The 20,629-nt window shown below is 39.3% G+C and overlaps 6 protein-coding genes across 7 annotated transcripts in view; 3 read left to right on the plus strand and 3 right to left on the minus strand.

Moving 5' to 3' along the window:
• LOC141898125 (dual E2 ubiquitin-conjugating enzyme/E3 ubiquitin-protein ligase BIRC6-like) overlaps positions 1–2,068 on the minus strand; it is a 34,305-nt gene extending 32,237 nt beyond the window's left edge. Inside the window, 4 exon segments of the mRNA XM_074783953.1 lie at positions 116–378; positions 560–694; positions 1,104–1,285; positions 1,858–2,068. Of these exon segments, the coding sequence (XP_074640054.1) occupies positions 116–378; positions 560–694; positions 1,104–1,285; positions 1,858–2,068 (791 nt within the window).
• A 523-nt stretch (positions 2,069–2,591) lies between these two features.
• LOC141915106 (tubulin-folding cofactor B-like) lies at positions 2,592–5,495 on the plus strand. Its single transcript, XM_074806512.1, has 7 exons — positions 2,592–2,828; positions 2,906–3,049; positions 3,663–3,756; positions 3,840–3,984; positions 4,384–4,439; positions 5,015–5,087; positions 5,198–5,495. Exons 1-7 carry the CDS (start codon positions 2,712–2,714, stop codon positions 5,319–5,321), a joined length of 753 nt encoding a protein of 250 aa, XP_074662613.1. The 5' UTR covers positions 2,592–2,711; the 3' UTR covers positions 5,322–5,495.
• A 24-nt stretch (positions 5,496–5,519) lies between these two features.
• Positions 5,520–8,860, minus strand: LOC141915104 (uncharacterized). 2 transcript variants are annotated; one of them, XM_074806510.1, is made up of 6 exons: positions 8,755–8,860; positions 8,380–8,666; positions 7,887–8,019; positions 7,197–7,317; positions 6,975–7,117; positions 5,520–6,143 (listed from the first exon to the last, which is right to left on the minus strand). In XM_074806510.1, the coding sequence occupies exons 2-6, from the start codon at positions 8,642–8,644 to the stop codon at positions 5,717–5,719; spliced, it is 1,089 nt and encodes a 362-aa protein (XP_074662611.1). In that variant the 5' UTR covers positions 8,645–8,666; positions 8,755–8,860; the 3' UTR covers positions 5,520–5,716. The 2 variants fall into 2 exon arrangements, with proteins under 2 accessions (XP_074662611.1, XP_074662610.1); XM_074806509.1 differs by having other exon boundaries at positions 8,742–8,854.
• Positions 8,861–10,960: 2,100 nt separating this feature from the next.
• LOC141915103 (uncharacterized) lies at positions 10,961–13,625 on the plus strand. The gene is made up of 7 exons (XM_074806508.1): positions 10,961–11,009; positions 11,205–11,329; positions 11,543–12,287; positions 12,518–12,570; positions 12,650–12,729; positions 12,820–13,038; positions 13,152–13,625. Exons 2-7 carry the CDS (start codon positions 11,206–11,208, stop codon positions 13,281–13,283), a joined length of 1,353 nt encoding a protein of 450 aa, XP_074662609.1. The 5' UTR covers positions 10,961–11,009; position 11,205; the 3' UTR covers positions 13,284–13,625.
• A 273-nt stretch (positions 13,626–13,898) lies between these two features.
• LOC141915100 (uncharacterized) lies at positions 13,899–20,290 on the minus strand. Its single transcript, XM_074806504.1, has 13 exons — positions 20,187–20,290; positions 19,742–19,979; positions 19,549–19,656; positions 19,367–19,462; positions 19,006–19,136; positions 18,524–18,656; positions 18,035–18,208; positions 17,350–17,546; positions 17,080–17,212; positions 16,729–16,956; positions 16,039–16,164; positions 15,723–15,880; positions 13,899–14,095 (listed from the first exon to the last, which is right to left on the minus strand). Exons 1-13 carry the CDS (start codon positions 20,282–20,284, stop codon positions 13,957–13,959), a joined length of 1,959 nt encoding a protein of 652 aa, XP_074662605.1. The 5' UTR covers positions 20,285–20,290; the 3' UTR covers positions 13,899–13,956.
• A 273-nt stretch (positions 20,291–20,563) lies between these two features.
• The window catches only part of LOC141915096 (tyrosine-protein phosphatase non-receptor type 23-like), a 12,887-nt gene continuing 12,821 nt past the window's right edge, over positions 20,564–20,629 (plus strand). Inside the window, exon 1 of the mRNA XM_074806501.1 lies at positions 20,564–20,629. This exon is cut by the window's right edge and continues 21 nt beyond it. Coding sequence (XP_074662602.1) covers positions 20,564–20,629 — 66 coding nt within the window.

A 20,629-nucleotide genomic window follows, 5' to 3' on the forward strand; every position in this document is an offset into this window, starting at 1 on the left:
AGCGATTGAAGATCTTAAAATGACATCTTTATCTTAAAACTTTCACATTTAGTTTAATGTAGTTTATTTTTACGATGTTTGGAGGAGAGACAGAATTCAGCAGGATACGACTTACTTGTAAGACATGTGAGGCCATTTAGAGAATGTATCAGCTCGAGCAGCCTCTGAATACATGAGAGTTCTATCGACAGGAGTCGTTACTCCTCCGTCCGTTAAATCAGGTCTCGTACCCGGTAACAAATACGTTAATCTATCATAGATCGCCGCGGCAACCGGTAAATCGGGAGTATGAACGGGCATATTGTTTAATTCCATCATTAATATGTTAAAAACATTCTTCATCGTAGAGTGAGGCATCTGAAGGGTGACGGTCGCCCACTGGAAGTAGCAATAAATTACTGGTTAATTAATGATCCTCACGAGGCATCGGGATCCAGTTCCACAGTTGTGAGTTAGTGTTAACTTTGAGTTAAAGTTAGTTCAATTTCGATGAGTTAAATCTAAACTCACAACTGTGAAACTGGACCCTGAAATTAGACCCTCTATTGTTATATTTTACCTTCGCCAGTTTATGGCTGCCTTTTGTTGCTTGTTGTACATTTTCGATTTGTTTTTCTAATTCTCTAATGACATCCTCAACGTGATCAACTCCAGGAAGATCATTACTCATCAGACCTTTAAACAGGTGACTAGCCTAGAAATACAACATTCAGACCATTAAACTGGTGACTAGCCTAGAAATACAACATTCAGACCATTAAACTGGTGACTAGCCTAGAAATACAACATTCAGACCTTTAAACAGGCGACTAGCCTAGAAATACAACATTCAGACATCCTTCAGTGATATCAGCACCAGTCACTGCGTTTTACATCACCTAGTGGTATTTTTTAGCATTAATGGATTTAGTTTCATAGTTCTAGGGAAATCTGACCAGTCAAGTGGAATTGAGTCCAGTTCCAATAACTGTGGAACTGAGTCCAGAAATGTGGACCAGTGTTCTGAACTGTGGAACTTGTCCAGTAATTGTGGAAATGGGTCGTGAATTATGAGTTATGAACAGTGGAACTGGGTTCTAGGGTTTTAAGTTTAAGTAACTTACATCTTGAAGCGGTAATTCCAATTTAACAATGTCATCTGATTTTCTGACAGGTGTTTGTAAGGCAGTATCTAACAGTATGATACCATTTAAATCTTTACGAACTCCAATTGATTTCCCATCACTAACTAATAGTTTATCTCTTCCACTCAGGTATAAACATTTCACTGCTTCATTTTGACAAGCTACAAAAAAATAAATACATGACAATGTTTTGTTTAAAACAGATTTGTAAGAGACCTGAGTGAGCCAGGCCGGAGCAGGTGAGACCGGAGCCGGTGAGACCGGGCAGGTGAGGCCGGAGCCGGTGAGGCCGGGCAGGAGAGACCTGAGTGAGCCAGGCTGGAGCAGGCGACACCGGAGCCGGTGAGACCGGAGCCGGTGAGGCCAGCCAGGGTTTCTTATTCATTGGAACTTGAACTCTAGGTCTTAGAGACACAATTAACTAATAGGACAAGTGGTAGTAGTCTAGGCCCGGCATTAGACAACCTGCTGCGACTGATGAATTGTCTCTTGATACAAGGGAAAGGGCCGGTTTAGAGCCTTAGCCTAGCTAGTGGATAGTTTTACTTGACGCAGTAGTAGCCTAGTGACAATTAAATGGGACATTCTTTGTTACTATGGTATTTATCCGCTGGTTTCCTTTAACCGACTTTACAGCAACTGATTCCAGTTAGTTAGTGAGACTGAGAGGAGGATGAGAGAGGGATGGTGAGGGGGAGGGGGAGGGGGGAAGGCCCACGACGACGTACAGTACCTGTGAGTTGTGATTTTTGAAGTATACATCCCGAAGTGACGTCTAATACAATCACTCCTGATTGTTCAGTTATAACTAATATAATGTTTAATGATGAATGATAAATAACACTGAGTATTGATTCTCCTATAGATATAAATCCATCCTCGTTAACGAGCCACTGGTCGGCTCCGGGAGGATCAGGAGGAGGAACTGATGAACATCCAGCCATCTTTTACATTCATTACTATAACACTACACTATTCGGTGATTGTACACGACGGGTTTAGACGCCTTAGCTAGGGTTAGGGTTAATGTCAGGCGTCTCTCAGACCACAACGGGTCATACAAACAAACCCGTGTACTGAAACGAGGTTAGGCGCGTTTGAAAGATGGAAGCTATTAAAACTCCTAATTTGATAGGACTTCAAAGCAGATTTCCGAATTGATTCAATAAATAACTGTATTCTTTGATAATGAATTCAAGATCATAACTTTAGAGTAGATTTTAAGGTTTGTTGTATCGACACTTCATAAAAGACATCATTAAAGAGTTTCTATTTTTAAAGGATCGCCGATGAGCAGTTTGATTATGCCATAATTACGGTCCATAATCTCTCACGGTATAATCTCATATACTGCAGAATACCAATTGATTTCGTATTCCTTAAATCTCATTGAAATCATGTATATTTTCAGGTTCTGAATAAAATCGCTAATTCTGTCTTTTAGATGGTTTTCATGATTAAGAATTTGTCACTGATAAAAACGAATCTAAAAATAGGTGGCGCCGTTAACCCGGAAATGATTGTGTATTGAATTGAATTTATTCCCTTAAATATTTCAATAAATATCTCAATTGGAGCCTTTAAAAGATGGCAGGGGTAACAGTTGTAACTCAGAGTTTAGTTGAACTGACTGTTACGAGTTCTATAAACTCGTTTGGAACAGAAAGAAGATTTGAAAAGAGTTTAACGATCGCCGCTTTAAAGGTATTACACTCTTCTCATCATCAATTTAATTTTATTACGTCAAATTGTTGTTTAAATGATTGATATTGATATTTCAGAATAAGTTAGAGATTTTAACGGGAGGATCAGCAGGATCTATGCAATTAGAACTGTATGATAGAAATAATCAACTAGTTGGTCGTTTAAGCGATGATGAACAGTTGTTAGGGTTTTATCCAGTAGAGGATCGTATGAGGTTACATGTATGTATCACTCTCCTTACTGCAGTCAAAACTTCTTCCGATACTTCGTTACATTACTCTCTTTTTTAGTCTAAATTTTGTATTGTCTTAATAAATTAACTACTAAGTGTTTAAGTCATCAATTACTGAAGTCATCTCTTATTTTTGAGTCCCAATTTGTATTTGTAATTCAATTTACTAAGTGTTTAAGTCATTGTTTGTAATTCAATTTTTTAAGTCATCATTTTGATAAGTTGTCAGTTGAATAACCATCTCATACACATTAGTTTCACAGTTTAAATATCAAATTGATTTATAAGTGAAACTGTTTTGTATTGATTATTATCATCATGAATGGTTAGATGATTACTCTATTTTTGATTCACAATTTTGTATTGTCTTATTAATAAATTAAGTCGTGTGTTAAGTGTTTAAGTCGTCATTTGAATAAGTCGTCCCATTACTGAGGTCATTTCTATTTTTGAGTCCCAATTTTTATTTCTAATTCAATTTTTACTAACAGTAAGTGTATAAGTCATTGTATACATAAGTCGTTAATCATGACCTTTTCAGCACCTGTTTCACAGTTTAAATATTAAATTGATTTATAAGTGATTATTATTATTATGAACAGGTTATAGATAATACGATGGCTAAAGGAGAATTTGAAGATGTTTCACAAGTTGAGAAGTTTGAATTAACGGATGAACAGTACGCGCAGAAACAAGGTTTGAATATTAACTGAATTCATTGTCGAGTTTAAATTTAATTCCGGTTGAAACTAAATGGAAATTGTTTTTTCTAATTTTAGATTCTGTTCGCGCTTTCAAACAAAAGATGAAAATGGGGCAATTTAAAGAAATCGATCCAGAAGAAATTAAGAGGAAAGAAGAGGAGAAGAAGAGTAAATTAGCAGAAGAGGAAGAAGCTGCCAATAAAATCAAGATAAACGATAGGTTAGAAATTTATTCTCGCTCCTTGCTAGAAATGACTCCTCCAGCAGAGCCGTCGGAAGGAACTTTTCAGTGGCGACGCTTATTTCTGAGGGGGGTCTGGGACCCTTCCTTAGAAAAATTTTGAAAATTAAATCGCCGGAGATGCGTTTTGGGGCCATTTCACGGTCTCATTCACAGAAGCATGAGAAGTCGTGAGCCAACCACCTAGTACAGAGAACGACGAGCTGCTACGCGGTACAGCGCTGTGCTTTTGAAAACATTTTTGTTAAGCAAAAAAGTGGGGCGGCTTTGGCCGCTGCTGCCGCCCCTGTTCCAACGGCCCTGTCCAGTCATGTGACAACTATTTTAACTGTATGATTTGTTGTACTGTAAATAAATTTGTCAATTTTTAATTTGTAGATGTGAAGTTAAAGTTCAAGGTCAACCTACTAAACGTGGAACAGTTAAATATGTCGGTCAGTGTCAGAACAAGATTCTTCTCTCCCTCCTCTCTCCTCTCCTCTCCTTCCTCTCTCCTCTCCTTCCTCTCTCCTCTCCTCTCCTACCTCTCTCCTCTCCTTCCTCTCTCCTCTCCCCTCTCCTCTCCTACCTCTCTCCTCTCCTTCCTCTCTCCTCTCCTCTCCTACCTCTCTCCTCTCCTTCCTCTCTCCTCTCCTCTCCTACCTCTCTCCTCTCCTTCCTCTCTCCTCTCCTCTCCTACCTCTCTCCTCTCCTTCCTCTCTCCTCTCCTCTCCTACCTCTCTCCTCTCTCCTCTCCTCTCCTTCCTCTCTCCTCTCCTCTCCTACCTCTTCCCTTCCTCTCTCCTCTCTCCTCTCTCCCCTTCCCTTCCTCTCTCCTCTCCTACCTCTCTCCTCTCCTTCCTCTCTCCTCTCCTCTCCTACCTCTTCCCTTCCTCTCTCCTCTCCTTCCTCTCTCCTCTCCTCTCCTACCTCTCCCCCTCTCCTCTACTCTCTCCCCCTCTCTCCTCTCCTCTCTCCTCTCCTTCCTCTCTAGTCTCTCCTCTAACTTGAATTTTATATTGTATTGTAGGTTTAACAGATTTTAAACCCGGTTATTGGGTCGGTGTTCAATATGACGAACCGTTGGGCAAAAATGATGGAAGGTAAATATATGAAAACAGTCGAATCATCATCTCTCCTCCTCACTTTCCTCTTTACCTCTTCACCTCCTCCTCCATTCGTAAATTGATTCAGGTTTTCGTATATATTTCAGTGTTCAAGGTAAACACTATTTCACGTGTCAACCGAAATATGGTGGATTTGTGAAACCGAATCAAGTGACTGTGGGTGATTTCCCCGAGGACGATTTATGTTTATCCGATGATGATGAAATGTGAAGCTCCTCCCCCTGCCTCTCTCTCACCTCTCTCGCACCTCCCCTTGCCTCTCTCACCCCCCGCCTCTCTCCTCAGCTTCATAAACTCAATATTATAATACATCACTTTTCTATTAAATTACTAAAACAATGACAAACATGTGATCAGATATCGGTGAATAAATTATTTTTATTTTTTAATAAAAATTGCTTACTTTTCATTTGAAAATTTATAAATAGTTGTTTAGTGGTTTATTTGATTAATACTAGTTGAAACTTTACACAGCACAATGCAATGGAATGGAATGATATTTACAAATGTCCCGGCGCGATATTTACAAAATGCTGAAAATTTGGCAAAATTGAAGATTGTTTATGAATCTGACAATAATAAAACCTGAGACAGAGATTCATAGTTTAAGCCGTTACTCCGGTATTAGTAGCCTCTACTCCGGCGTTATCGTCGTTTAAAGTTAATTCTTCTTTATCGTCGGTGGTTTGTGGATTATTTATTTTCATACGTCCGGAGAGTCCCGCAAATCCCGTCGTTACTAAGCTCTTAGCAGACGTGTTTGTTGCGTTGTTAATGTATTGATTTGAACGTAAAGCCGACCAGGAATGAGATGTCGGGAATCGTCTCTGAGCGACGGCAGCCGTTGAATACGACGGAGCGTAGTGGAATTTACGTTTACGCCGGATCTCGTGATATCGTCTTCGAATACATTCAATTATCATAAACACCACGGAAACTAAAACAATAACGGCGAATAACGATCCTAAAACGATACCAGCCGTCGTCCCGTGTTCCCACGTATCGCTACATTCACCTTTTAATGTATTCATCCTGAAAATAAACATCCACAAAATTAGACATCGTAAACTCCATTATTCTCGAGACACAATTAATCTATTCTGATCTGTAGACTCAATTGATCTATTCTGATCTGTAGACTCAATTGATCTATTCTGATCTGTAGACTCAATTGATCTATTCTGATCTGTAGACTCAATTGATCTATTCTGATCTGTAGACTCAATTGATCTATTCTGATCTGTAGACTCAGTTGATCTATTCTGATCTGTAGACTCAATTGATCTATTCTGATCTGTAGACTCAATTGATCTATTCTGATCTGTAGACCCAATTGATCTATTCAGGGGCTGGTTGCATAGTCATTACTTAGACTTTAGACCAGTCTAAGACCAGCTTAGTTCTATAACCAATCTAACAACTTAAGACCAGTCTCAGACCAACTTAGTTCTATAGCCAATCTAACAACTTAAGACTAGTCTTAAGATTTAAGACCACTTTTGGACTTTATGCAACTGGTCTCTGATCTGTAAACAAATTGAAGATAAAGTTTATTTTTGTGAAAGTTTTAGAGGTTTATCTAAAACGAATCTTCAAACAGTGATGTTATTTTCAAAAAAACTTAATATTACTAATAAATGTAAGGAACAGGAGCCTGTTGCACAGTCGTGACTTAAGTCAAAAAGTGGTCTTAAATCTTAAGACTGATCTGAAGTTGTTAGACTGGCTATAGAACTAAGTTGGTCTTAGACTGGTCTTAAGACTAAGTCATGACTATGCAACCGGCCCCAGGAACTAATCAATCGCTTTTACATAAAGTTTGAAATATCATCCGATTGTTTGATTATTAATGGTAACACATACGCGTAATCTTTCAGCATAGATTCAAGTCCTAACGCCCACATACTAGCAGCAGCCGTGAAATATTTCCGAGCTCGAGCGTAAAATCTGTTAGAACATTCTTCAGTTATAATTTCTTTAGCCTTCGAACCAACGCTTGAATAAACCTGAAAATAAAAACAATCATGATTAATATCCCACGGATTCAAACAGTTTTTATGTAACTAAGAATCGGCAAAAACCTACATTTTTTCTCTTGTATTCGGTTATTATGAGAATTAATACATCATTTTCGCAATGACCGAAATTCCATAACTTTCTTAAATCATCGGCGAATTTCTGCATTAATTCCTCGGATTCATCGGATCTGAAATCAAAATCATCATAACATCAATCGGAGGACGTCGTCACTAATTTTGAACACAGTTTTCGGATCGGTTTTATTCAGATTTTCATTTATTTCATACAAAAATTTCAGGAAGTTATTTCTATTCAAATGAGAACATAATTCTGATTTGCAGTCGCAGGTAATCTGAACTGAGTGAGTTCTAATGAATCCAGTTCTACAGTTGTGAGTTCAGCATTTAAAAATGAACTGATTCTAACTCAGAGTTAACTCTAACTCACAACTGTGAAACTGGCTCCAGTTCTACAAGGTCCACTTCCACAGTTCTGAGTTAAGATTTGACCCTGGGTTAAAACATTGAAAATGAACTAACTTTAACTCAGAGTTAACTCTTAACTCACAACTGTGGAACTGGGTACAGGGATGTGAGATACTGAATATTAAATTTCATTTCTGTCATTTAACTCATTGAAAATAAACTGATTCTAGCTCAGAGTTAACTCTCACTCACAACTGTCGAACCGGGTCCTGTATTTTGTCAAGCAGGGCGCAAAATAATCCAAGGCAAGTGAGAGTATTAGTTGACTTACTCCTGTTTCCAATGAAGTTTAGGAACGATAGCTATAGAGAACATGTATCCATGTTTATCAGCGGGACAATCGCTGTCACATGGACATGTCGAATTTTTACGTATTGAATCAATCATCCCATCGAGAACATCAGCTGTAAAATAATCAAACATCAACCATCAAAATGTCTGACTCAAGTTTTCACTGAACAACTTTTTAATGTTTTATGGACTCCTAGTTTGCATCACTTTATTGTTCGTTTTGGATCTTGGTTTCCCAAGACTATAACCCTATTATTCATTCCTTATCTCACCGAGATACCACCGAGGCGCTTTATGGTGGAGAGTAATGAAAATTCATAATTTCTGTTGTAAGTCGAGTATTCACTGTTAATTACTATTAGAACAGTCAAAACGTTGTAACTAATTCGAGGTAACATTTCAGGAGTCATTTCTTAGTTTTTCTTACTAAATAATCTAAGATAAATTGTATAATCGCTGTGTGGTTGACGTACCATCCTGATAGGCTAAAGCTTCACTAGGATCACAGATATAAGATACATGTTGTCTACGTCCGCAGTGAGTTATATCAATACGAGGGTTCGGGAATGTCTCCGCGCTCCACACTGTTGGTACTACCCATTGTGTACTGTTTGTTCGAGTAGTTTCTTCTGTTGTTGATGTTATATTTCTATCAGAGCTGGAGGAAAGGTCGGGTTGGTTTACTCCAACTACTCCAAGAAGCCACCATGAATAACAGAACAATATATACACCTTCATATTCACAAAGTCAATTGATTACCTGGAAAAAAGGAATGGAAATTCTAAGAAAAAGGAGCCTTTAAGTTAACTGCTGCGGTTTATTTGTAGGTTGTACCTAGGATACTGACTGGGTTTTGATTTTGGACCCCTAGCTATCGTGACGAACCCCTGTGATTGTGACAAGCCACAGCGGCCGTAAAAATGTTTTTTAACTCACTACGGAGGGGTTTCCTGAACAAGGCGTAATGACGTCATTGAGGATTCCCGTTTATTCCTAAATCACGGTCGTAGTCGTTAGGATCAGTAACCCGGGACTTTGGACACGACCCCTACGGAAAGTTTTACTTTATCATATCAACGGATGTCTTTCTAAATTTGTCAAAAATATCCGAAAAAAGCAGCAGCAATGAAATAAACAATATCGCGTATTTTGAGATTAACTTTTTGTGAATTCTACGAGATTTTGTTGGCCTGGTGAATAAACGTAGTTACCCTAGTGTCGGCCTGCTTTATAAACGCAGTTATCCTAGTGTTGGCCTGTTTAATAAACGCAGAATCCCTAGTGTTGGCCTGGTGAATAAACGCAGAAACCCTAGTTTTGGCCTGTTTAGTAAGCGCAGAAACCCTAGTGTTGGCCTGTTTAATAAACGAAGAAACCCAAGTGTTGGCCTGGTGAAAAACGCAGAAATCTTAGTGTTGGCCTGTTTAATAAACGCAGAAACCCTAGTGTTGGCCTGGCGAATAAACGCAGAAACCCTAGTGTTGGCCTGGTGAATAAACGCAGAAACCCTAGTGTTGGCCTGCTTAATAAACGCATAAACCTTAACTTAGAAGCCACAATATTCACCAGAACTCTATGGTCTAGTGGTAGACACTCTGGTTTGGCACGTGAGAGACCCGAGTTCGAGTCTCAGCCGAGTTAGGGTTAGGGTTATTCTGGAACTAGGGTTAGGGTTATGGTGAAGCTAGGGTTAGGGTTACTGAACAGCACTGGTATCCAAGGGCTAAATACCGACCGGTTTTGCTGCTGGTAGGGCTGGTTGATTATATTTTTATCCCTTTTTTTCATTTAAGATATTTCCTTTCGTACGGATTGTATACTAAGTTGGTTCCTTGAGATATTGGCTTAATTATTGGACGTAGAGTGTTAGCACCAAGCGCGATAGATTCCGTTTTGGAACCTGAAGCGATCGATAAAATCTCTAATAAAAGTCATCATTTAACAACTAATTCTCATTCTGTATAATTCTAAGTGATATCTTTTATTCTGTAAAATTGTTATAGTTTTCGAGCGAAACCTTCACAAAGAATAAACAACAAGATCAGCAGGGGCACGTGATGGCTAGCGGCCTGTAATATTCGTTTGTGAATGATACAATGAATTTTTTTCCAAAAATACAAATTAATCGGCTTGATTAGCCTAGAAATCAGTCATTTACACACAGAAGCAAAGTTACTTTAAATCAATTGTTTTCCTTCATCTCACTACAAGCCATCAAGCCAGGTCATCCTCCACACTCACTAGTAGAGCCGGCGAGCGCCCGTTTTGAGGAAAGAAGCTATTTCTCATCCAAACCCTGGAACCCGTTGTCAAGGATAATTTTTCCCACTGTTGACTGCATTTCCCAACAAACCACAGGCACCTGGTCACAGTCGTCAGGGGCCAGACTGCGCCCGGGGGTCTAGTCCAAGAACTCGACTCACGTGCCGGGGTCTCGGGTCCAGATCAGGGAGACCGACGGAGTGACCGATAGGATCACGGTGGCCGTGTTCTTCGCTGCAGGCCGGAACTTAGTTTTGCCCCCGCCCCCGGTCGCCACACCGCCGGAGGGGATGGTCAATTTCAGTTTCTTAAATCAATTTAGGCCTTAGTGAAACTGGGCCCAGTACAACTAATTCAAATCAAACCATAAAGATACAATAAAAAGGCTTCATACAGTCCATAGACCCTAGCGTATTTTTATGGGGTCGGGGACGGGCCGCATATAATGTCCGCGACCGGTAATTAGTGAACTAAATTCCTGACCGTTATTTAGGGACACCCAAATCAATTCAATGAAAAATCCTGACTGACTCGTTCGCTAATTAGTTTAGCCTATCTCGAGTAAATGATGCTCTAGGCGGTACAGGTTTCGGGTAGGAATATTCCTGAAACGATGGTTATGTTTTAGTCCATTCGAAAAAATCCATAAAATAACAGTTCCTCCTTTGTGTGATTCTTAGTTCTATTTCATCTTTATGTTATAATTTATGAGTTTAATTGTAAGCTGGAGTGATCTACGCCTACCATACTGTTTGATGAGATACCCCAACCCTTCATGCCTTTCCCGCTGCCATTAGACGTTTTCAAATTTCAGAGGTTGATTCAATCAATATTTCGGAGGTTCGTAAAACATCAGTTTGTTCAATTTACTGTGTATAATTATCAAAGCTGAATGTGATAGTGAATTCAGATGTTTAAGAAAGATATCAATTTCAACAAACTGAGATTGTGAAAGGAATCTTAAAAACGGGATCGGATCGAGAGGTAATCAATTAAATTATATTTTATTCATTGTCTCGCTGGTTTATATTTCAGAATGACGAGTTCAAACGCGCCGCAACAAGATATCTATAATTTTAGTAAAGATGAAATTCGTCAGGAACTGGAGAAATTAGGATACTGTAACGTTTCAGACGAAAGACTTCATGAATTCAAGAAAGGTAGAGTAGACAATGCCTGTTAGTAGAAGATTCTGAAGAGAGCCAGCAGAGACAGAGAGGCTAAAATTCTAATTTTCAGGGGGGCCACATTAGTAAAGTGACCTCAGATTAATCATTGGAGCTTTAATACTGTCCATCTGGTTTAAGGAAAGTGTCTCTATAACTGCCTACAGTCTACGCAACTCTGAAATATTTAATTTTTTATATTTGCAGATTTAGATAGTTTAGTGCAGAATATGTCCGGAGGGTCGGAGACTGTCTCCGAGGCAGGGGGCGCCTCTTCACCAGTGTTGAATACCGGTGGCGCCACCACTGATGATAGTTACGGTGCAGATATTCAAGTAATGGGCGTCGACCCGAGCATGAGGAGAAATAGAAACACTTATGATACTTATAACAGAGCAGCCGGTTCGCAACCAATCAGAGCCCCCGATTACACAACTGAACCAATCAGAGCCCCCGATTACAGAACGCAACCAATCAGAGGACAGGATTACAAGACTGAACCAATCAGAGCCCCCGAATACAGTACACAACCAATCAGAGGACAGGATTACACAACTGAACCAATCAGAGCCCCCGATTACAGAACGCAACCAATCAGAGGACAGGAATACAGGACTGAACCAATCAGAGCCCCCGATTACAGAACACAACCAATCAGAGGAGAGGAATACAGGACTGAACCAATCAGAGCCCCTGATTACAGAACACAACCAATCAGAGGAGAGGATTACAGAACTGAACCAATCAGAGGGCAGGATTACAGATTTAATGATTACAGGCCCTCGACTGATTACTATCAACCGATGTCTGTTAATATTAAATACAATACTGCACAGCCTGGTTATTTAACGAGTCCTAAAGGTTCAAGGTCAGCCCCATCGAGTCCGACTAAATCAGTAGTGAGCACCGACACCGACCCAGAAAAAAAATTCATCAAGAGAAAAGTTTTAAGGTAATTTATTTTGTAGATCAGAAGTTTGTAATATTAACCAGTTTTAACTTAAATGCTCAATTCATTCAGTGCCTGGGGAATACTCTGGGTTTGTTTAGGTTTTAGGTTAAATCTGGCCTCAATTCTACGTGAGGTCGTGTTACATGTGGAACTGGGTTTAGAGGAACTTGTTTCAAACTCTTGTTTCTAAATATTTGATAATTTCAACTTTTGATGAATTTCATTTATAGAAAAATAAATGGAGAATCAATAATTGATGAATCGATTCAAGAAACTGATTCAGGTGAGAATCTACCGATTCATTGATTCACTCCGTCTGTAATAACGTAACCATGACGATGATTTCTATTTATTTACAACAGATGAAGTATCATTATTGAGAGATAGTTTCCATGTGAACCGAGATGAATCGTCAGCTCCGCGTCGACCGTTAACGGCACTCGTAAATATCTATTATAAACAATCGAAATTATCGTCTCCTGTATTTTTATCATATTTTAAAGCGAATGATTTATTTTTCTCTGTTTTTTAGGGAATTCCTCGAGTTGACAATAAATCTAATTTACCGTCAGTAATCTACCCGATGATCGACCATCCTCACACGCGTAATCTAAAACGATGCGATCCGGTAAATAGGGGTAACCAGTATCGCGAGGCTTGGGACTCGCAACGAGCTCCCGGAGAAAAACAACATAAATCACTAAGATGGAACATCAGAGAAAACATGCTCTATCACGACACTGTCGTGAAAGTAAGTCGATCGATCCCTGCGGCCTCAGAGAATATTTATTGGTCCAATGCGCACGTCTTCACGATTTCACTTTCTTTCGCTTAAACTCAGATTTATAATGATTTATTTTGTAGAAAACTCAAAGAGTTTACGTTGCTAACGACTACGTGATTCCTACCGAGAAGAAACGTAAATCTTTGCGATGGCAGATCAGATCCGATTTAGCCGCCGGTAAAATGCCCGGTTCCGGTTACCACAGCGACTGATAGACGGCCCGATTGTTGTAAATAGTGATGATATAGTATTGTACTGGTGGTAGTTTGAGGCCGGACCTCGCTCTCAGTAGTACTGTACTGGTGGTAGTTTGAGGCCGGACCTCGCTCTCTGTAGTACTGTACTGGTGGTAGTTTGAGGCCGGACCTTGCTCTCTGTAGTACTGTACTGGTGGTAGTTTGAGGCCGGACCTCGCTCTCTGTAGTACTGTACTGGTGGTAGTTTGAGGCCGGACCTCGCTCTCTGCAGCTGGTTCTGCTTTTATAAATAACCTGTGTCTATTATAAACCTTTAATTGTATCTAATTCTGTATGAAAATAAACTGTGAATTTTACTGTAGAAAAAAGAAACACGTGTTTTTCATCGGTTCTTTCAAAGAGGAATTCACTGATTGTAAATCAACACAACGAGATCCTACACCTCACAGGGCAGAGCATCAATCCATGACGTTCCCTTCAGGCGAATGTCGTCTGCGCTGAGGTCCGTTGGTAGTAACAAGCGCCCCCTAGTGAGAGGAATGACTCAAAAACTGCCCACAAAATATTTGAAAAATATCTGCTATACTTTTAAGTGCATACTTTAATTTACAAAAATAGAAATATATTCTGACAACATTTCTGCAGTAAGCGATGATGAACACAGTGAGAATGGAGGGTTTATTGAGTGTTATTTAGTTTTCTGTTGAACTGTAGTCGGAAGGTGATCTTTAGCAGGAAATCCATGTAGGAACAATAAAACAACCATATGTGCCATAAATGGAATAAATAATAACCATTTCAAATCATTCAATATACTCATATTAATCCTGAAAATATACAAATAAATATATCACAGTTTGATTCTGGGGTCTGGCCAGACGAGGAGTGACCCTCACATACATAGATATATCACAGTTTGACGCCTGGTCCGGCCAGACGAGGAGTGACCCTCACGTACATAGATATATCACAGTTTGACGCCTGGTCCGGCCAGACGAGGAGTGACCCTCACGTACATAGATATATCACAGTTTGACGCCTGGTCTGGCCAGACGAGGAGTGACCCTCACGTACATAGATATATCACAGTTTGACGCCTGGTCCGGCCAGACGAGGAGTGACCCTCACGTACATAGATATATCACAGTTTGACGCCTGGTCCGGCCAGACGAGGAGTGACCGTCACGTACATAGATATATCACAGTTTGACGCCTGGTCCGGCCAGACGAGGAGTGACCCTCACGTACATAGATATATCACAGTTTGACGCCTGGTCCGGCCAGACGAGGAGTGACCGTCACGTACATAGATATATCACAGTTTGACGCCTGGTCCGGCCAGACGAGGAGTGACCCTCACGTACATAGATATATCACAGTTTGACGCCTGGTCCGGCCAGACGAGGAGTGACCGTCACGTACATAGATATATCACAGTTTGACGCCTGGTCCGGCCAGACGAGGAGTGACCCTCACGTACATAGATATATCACAGTTTGACGCCTGGTCCGGCCAGACGAGGAGTGACCCTCACGTACATAGATATATCACAGTTTGACGCCTGGTCCGGCCAGACGAGGAGTGACCCTCACGTACATAGATATATCACAGTTTGACGCCTGGTCAAGCCAGACGAGGAGTGACCCTCACGTACATAGATATATCACAGTTTGACGCCTGGTCCGGCCAGACGAGGAGTGACCCTCACGTACATAGATATATCACAGTTTGACGCCTGGTCCGGCCAGACGAGGAGTGACCCTCACGTACATAGATATATCACAGTTTGACGCCTGGTCCGGCCAGACGAGGAGTGACCCTCACGTACATAGATATATCACAGTTTGACGCCTGGTCCGGCCAGACGAGGAGTGACCCTCACGTACATAGATATATCACAGTTTGACGCCTGGTCCGGCCAGACGAGGAGTGACCCTCACGTACATAGATATATCACAGTTTGACCCCTGGTCCGGCCAGATGAGTGACCCTCACGTACATAACAGGACCTGGACAATAAAGCTGGGACATTTCTTTAAAATATGCAGCTATAAGGCTAAAAGAAATTGATACCTTGTTTCTCCGCTCTGCTGAGCTTAAATGTTGACCCGGCCGGCCGCCTATCTACCCTATACATTACTATTTTTAAAATCGTGATCAATTTCACCATAACAGACCCGGCCGCTATAGAAATGAACTGTTTATAAATTTTATCATATTTTACAAAAATGACCCGGCCGCTGCGGAGAAACAAGGTATCATTTTTGTTTAGCCAAAGGTTCCAATTCCACAGTTTTAGTCAAATTAATTCATTTCCATTGTTCATTCTTTTAAAAAACCAAATTCTCTACATGAGATCTGTGGAACTGGGTCAAGGTGAAGGGAAGTCTGTGGAACTGGTTCAAGGTGAAGAGAGATCAGTGGAACTGGGTCAAGGTGAAGGTTGATATTTACCGGATCTGTTTAGTATCGACTGCTTTGAATCCGTATTGATTAGTAATAATCAATACCACGTGACCTTGCAACGAGAAACCACTGACGTCGATATCCAGACTATATTCACCCGATTCTCTGAATTCATCTTTCTTCAATAGTCTAGATCCGATATAAACCTATAAACATATATTATAACAATCGATCATTCTATTTATGATAATCTTGATGAATTTCACCCCATCCCCTCACTAACCAGGGCTTACTTGCCTCCCCCTGGAGCTCATGTCGGTGTGACAGGAGCTGAGACTAACCCCTGGCATGTGAGTAAACTTACCCTCGCGGTATACAATGTTTTATCATTCTGCTTCCAATGATTCTCAACTATACGGAATTTTAAGGAGAACCAACTTCCAATTATTTCTTTGGGTGAATTTTCATCTTGTAAAATCTGAGTTGATAACTGTAGATAGAAGAGACCAAAAACACTGAAAACACTGACTACAAGTTCAGCCACGACTCAGTTCCAATAGTTCGGGATAATTCTCTGCTAAACTGATTTAATTCCTGTGTTAAAAAATAAGGTCCATTTCCAATGTTTTGACTAATCTTGAGTCAAATAGTAACAGAAAACTGTGGACTCCAGTAAAACTGAATCCAGAACTGTGGAACTGGGTTCAGAACTGTGGAACTGAGTTCAGAACTGTGGAACTGAGTTCAGAACTGTTAAACTGGATCCAGAACTGTGGAACTGGGTTCAGAACTGTGGAACTGGGTTCAGAACTGTTGAACTGGATCCGGAACTGTGGAACTGAGTTCAGAACTGTGGAACTGGAACCAGAACTGTGGAACTGGGTCCAGAACTGTGGAACTGGGTCCAGAACTGTGGAACTGGGTCCAGAACTGTGGAACTGGATCCATAACTGTGGAACTGGATCCAGAACTGTGGAACTGGCTCCAGAACTGTGGAACTGGATCCAGAACTGTAGAACTGGATTGAGAACTTAGTGCTGGAAACAGAAGCTACCTTTGATTGATACGGTTGAATTGAAATTCCTCTGAATAAAGTCGCGTTTGTTAAACCAATACACATTAAAGCGCCATCTTTAGTTCCGATTATGAACTGTGCAGACGTAGATTCAGTAAAATGAGACAGTAACAGCGGAGAAAGTGATATTTCATCGGTTGAGAAAGAATGACGACATTTTGTATCGTGAGATATCAAATGTATTTTACCATCATGTGATATTACAGCCTGAAATATCAAGTAATAAATATCAGTAATATCTGATAATATCATTAACATTTGATAATATCAGTTATATGTAATAATATCAGTAATATTTGATATATCAATTGTTGACCTAGTGAAACTCACCACATAAAGTTGAGGTTGTGTATTTTTATGATTCAGCGTCATCAATAAAACATTAGTCAGTATTTTTTCAGCTAGTTGTATCGGCCATCCTGACAGTGGCTCACCGGTAATACCATTCAACGCCCAAACTTTACTACAATATAAAATATCCTTCACAATCATTATCAGCTACAAACTACAATAGACTCCGCACTAATCTGTAGAAATTAGTCTGATTTGAGAGTGATATCTGAGTTCTAATGTAACCTACTGTAATTGCTAGAAACTTACCCGTCATTTGTGGTTATAATTACATCTAGAATTCCATCATTATTTAAATCAGCTGTTTCAACCCCCGGTGAAGAACTACCAGAGATTTCCTGTTCCCAAATCACTTTACTATCGACTCCTAAACAAACCACTATTCCTGACGTATCGACGAATATCATTTCTATTTTACCATCGTGATTTAAATCAATAACAGAAACCTGGAAATCATTCACAGAATATCAAAATATCATTAAATTTTAAAAACATTCAAAATACACAGTTTATCAACGTGTAGCCTCGCCACATTCCAGACATCAGGGGCAGCGGTTGGTTAAAGATAACCGACGGATAAATACCATTGTAACAATGAACTTCAATTGTCACTATTCGTAGAGTAACCAGGTTTAGAATAAGTAACGAGACGAGCAGTACTGTGTAGGTTAACTATTTATTTGACGCATGAGCTTTCGCTACTAATGAATAGAAACTTCATCAGGTGAATGAGTGATGAAGCTTCTATTCATTAGTGAATTATTCGAAAGCTCGTGCGTCAAATAAATAGTTAACCTACTACTCGTCTCGTTACTTAATTGTCACTATGTCAACTATCCACTGGTTAACAATGACCTCTATTGAGTAACTGATGTCCCAAGCAGTCTAAAATGTGTACAAAGCTACTGATTGATTACAGTTAAATGTTACTCACATCTCCATGAATTGAATCGAATGATTTGGGGAAGTTTTTACGCGTAATTCCATCGCTGTTTAACACGTGTAAACTACCAGCAGATGTGCCGAGTATAATATCAATAGATCGTGAATCAGTTATATCAGCAATTACCGGTGGGTATAATATATAACCTGGATAGTTTGATGTTACCTTAAATATAAACATCATAACATTCACATCAGCCATTATTGATTTATTCATTTCACAGAATTGATGGCAGACACAGGTGGTTGCAGTAGCTAAAACATTGGTTAGAATTAACAAGTGGACAAATATCAGGCGTTACAAGACAATTTTGATTGTCAATAAATGTCAACAATCCACTGGTTAACTGCGATCAAATTTTGAGCAACTGCAGCCCCTGATGTTTCCTCACAATTGATGAAATATTTTGTTAAATCCCAAAACGATAAGAAAATAAACAGAATATTTCATCAATTGTGAGAATTGTTTTCATTTTTTTACCTTCGTCAAATCTAGATAAATAGTTCTAATGATTGAAGATGATGTCATGTTGTAGATCACTAAAGCTCCCAATAAATAATTATTGATTTCTTCGTATTTCAGACCTAAATTATTTAATTCTGATTCCTGTAAACTAGAAATAAAATCAATTACATTGATTTAACCAGTCATCAATCCTGGGTATTATCAACATCAGAGTCAAAATGAACCAATAACTGTGGAACTGAATCCAGTAACGGCTGAACTGGGTTCAGATCTGTGGAACTGGGGCCTGAACTGTGGAACTGGGGCATGAACTGTGGAACTGGATCTTGAACTGTGGAACTGGGGCATGAACTGTGGAACTGGATCTTGAACTGTGGAACTGGGGCCTGAACTATGGAACTGGATCTTGAACTGTGGAACTGGGGCCTGAACTGTGGAACTGGATCCAGTTGATTACTTTTATTGATTTGTAATTGTTATTGTATGTATCTATTTACCTGTAATATTCTTTATCTAAATAATACGTTACTGGTAAAATGATCTCATCAAATTGATCGTCATTATTTAAATCACTGATCACCGGGGTTGTTAAAATATGAGCGTCTATTTTCACATAGTCACCTATAAACTATCAAATACACAGTAATACATCTTTATCAAATACACGGTATTACATCTTCATCAAATACACAGTATTACATCTTTATCAAATACATCTATATCAAATACACATTACCAGGTATAACTTTAACAAATAGACCCACAGATTACAGATTACTTTATGACAAGTAGATATATTACACTGTAACTAATAGATCACAAGGTAACGAATTATTTACCGAATTGTAATTAATTTACCTCCTGATTTGCATGTTTCACGTATTCCTTTATTTGATGCTGAACAACATTTAACTGTTTGCTGTACCAGTATTTCTCTATATAAACTGCATCCAACTGAAAACATACCATTTAATATTCACCTGATTAATATTCATTGATGCATAATTAATTATAGTAGGTTTATTTTGATTTTTTAATACCTTAAATGATTTATTTTTGATGAGGGACCCATCGGAATTTAAAGCAATCATTTCTGCATCCGATGTTAATATCAAAACATCTAAAGAACCATCATTGTTTACGTCATGCTGAAAAACAACATCCAAAAAATATATCATTAAACAAAAATCCCAAAAAATAGTTTCATGATTAGAAGAAAGAGATGATATTTACATGAATAGGTTCAGCGTGTATAGATGAATCGTGCACATAGTGCGGCCATTTTGTATTTGTTATTTCCGTCCCTGTTTTTGCGTCTATTGCTTTTATAACCTCGGTAAATGTTGCCGCTATAAGATCCGGCGAATTATCTCTGTTTATATCAGTTATCAGTGGTTTGTTGATAAACGGTGCGTTCGCAAATTCTGACGTCCAATACATTTTCAATTCAACTTTATCCAATAACGGGCAACTAAAAAATAAACATTCCATGCAGAGTTATGAAGATGAGCAACCCGGGATGAGGGACTTCTGTCACTTAAGGTACAATGTGAGAAGGGGGTCACAGGGGGCTTCATTCAATCACAAAAAAAGTTGGACGAGGTCCAAAATCAAAGCTCCAAATCAAGTGAAATGAGTGACTGTTTAAGGGTTGGCTCCGGCCGGGCTGTAAACATACTCTATTTGTTCTGCGACGAGTAGTTGTTGAATTCGTGACAGTAATAACCACATAAACAATGATTTGTTAATGTTATTTAAAAAATTTTGACAGTTCATGGGCGCCGCCATCTTGGGAAAAACTACAATACAAACTCACTCAGCTGAAACCACGGCCAACACCATTCTAAAATCATTACATAAAACATCGTATATATGATTATAAACCGTGTTTTATACGTATAAACCATGATTTACGTGGTCGAATGTAGACAGTTAAGAAAATAAACTAATTTTGATGAAATTAATCTTATTTTAATGCGCTCGACGATTCATCCGGAGAGTTAATTAGCTCGTGATTCTAACGTCATTTTCCTCTTATAAACAGTCTATGAAATAATGGAGGCTGTACCGCGGATGCCGATGATCAGTTTTGATCTAAAATTGTCTCCTGATGCTGTTGAA

This window comes from Tubulanus polymorphus, chromosome 1 (assembly GCF_964204645.1).
Source record: "Tubulanus polymorphus chromosome 1, tnTubPoly1.2, whole genome shotgun sequence".
Lineage (NCBI taxonomy): Eukaryota > Metazoa > Nemertea > Palaeonemertea > Tubulaniformes > Tubulanidae > Tubulanus > Tubulanus polymorphus.

Coding starts and splice junctions, on each gene's coding strand:
- LOC141915106 (XM_074806512.1), top strand. CDS start 2,712: ATGGCAGGGGTAACAGTTGTAACTCAGAGTTTAGTTGAACTGACTGTT. Junction 3,757..3,839: donor ACAGTACGCGCAGAAACAAG/GTTTGAATATTA, acceptor TTCTAATTTTAG/ATTCTGTTCGCGCTTTCAAA. Junction 4,440..5,014: donor TGGAACAGTTAAATATGTCG/GTCAGTGTCAGA, acceptor ATTGTATTGTAG/GTTTAACAGATTTTAAACCC.
- LOC141915104 (XM_074806510.1), bottom strand. CDS start 8,644: ATGAAGGTGTATATATTGTTCTGTTATTCATGGTGGCTTCTTGGAGTA. Junction 8,020..8,379: donor AGCTTTAGCCTATCAGGATG/GTACGTCAACCA, acceptor ATTATTTTACAG/CTGATGTTCTCGATGGGATG. Junction 7,118..7,196: donor CCGAATACAAGAGAAAAAAT/GTAGGTTTTTGC, acceptor TTTTATTTTCAG/GTTTATTCAAGCGTTGGTTC.
- LOC141915103 (XM_074806508.1), top strand. CDS start 11,206: ATGACGAGTTCAAACGCGCCGCAACAAGATATCTATAATTTTAGTAAA. Junction 12,571..12,649: donor GATTCAAGAAACTGATTCAG/GTGAGAATCTAC, acceptor TATTTACAACAG/ATGAAGTATCATTATTGAGA. Junction 12,730..12,819: donor GTCGACCGTTAACGGCACTC/GTAAATATCTAT, acceptor TCTGTTTTTTAG/GGAATTCCTCGAGTTGACAA.
- LOC141915100 (XM_074806504.1), bottom strand. CDS start 20,284: ATGAACTGTCAAAATTTTTTAAATAACATTAACAAATCATTGTTTATG. Junction 19,463..19,548: donor TCAAAAATAAATCATTTAAG/GTATTAAAAAAT, acceptor GTATGTTTTCAG/TTGGATGCAGTTTATATAGA. Junction 16,165..16,728: donor TTCAACCGTATCAATCAAAG/GTAGCTTCTGTT, acceptor TTCTATCTACAG/TTATCAACTCAGATTTTACA.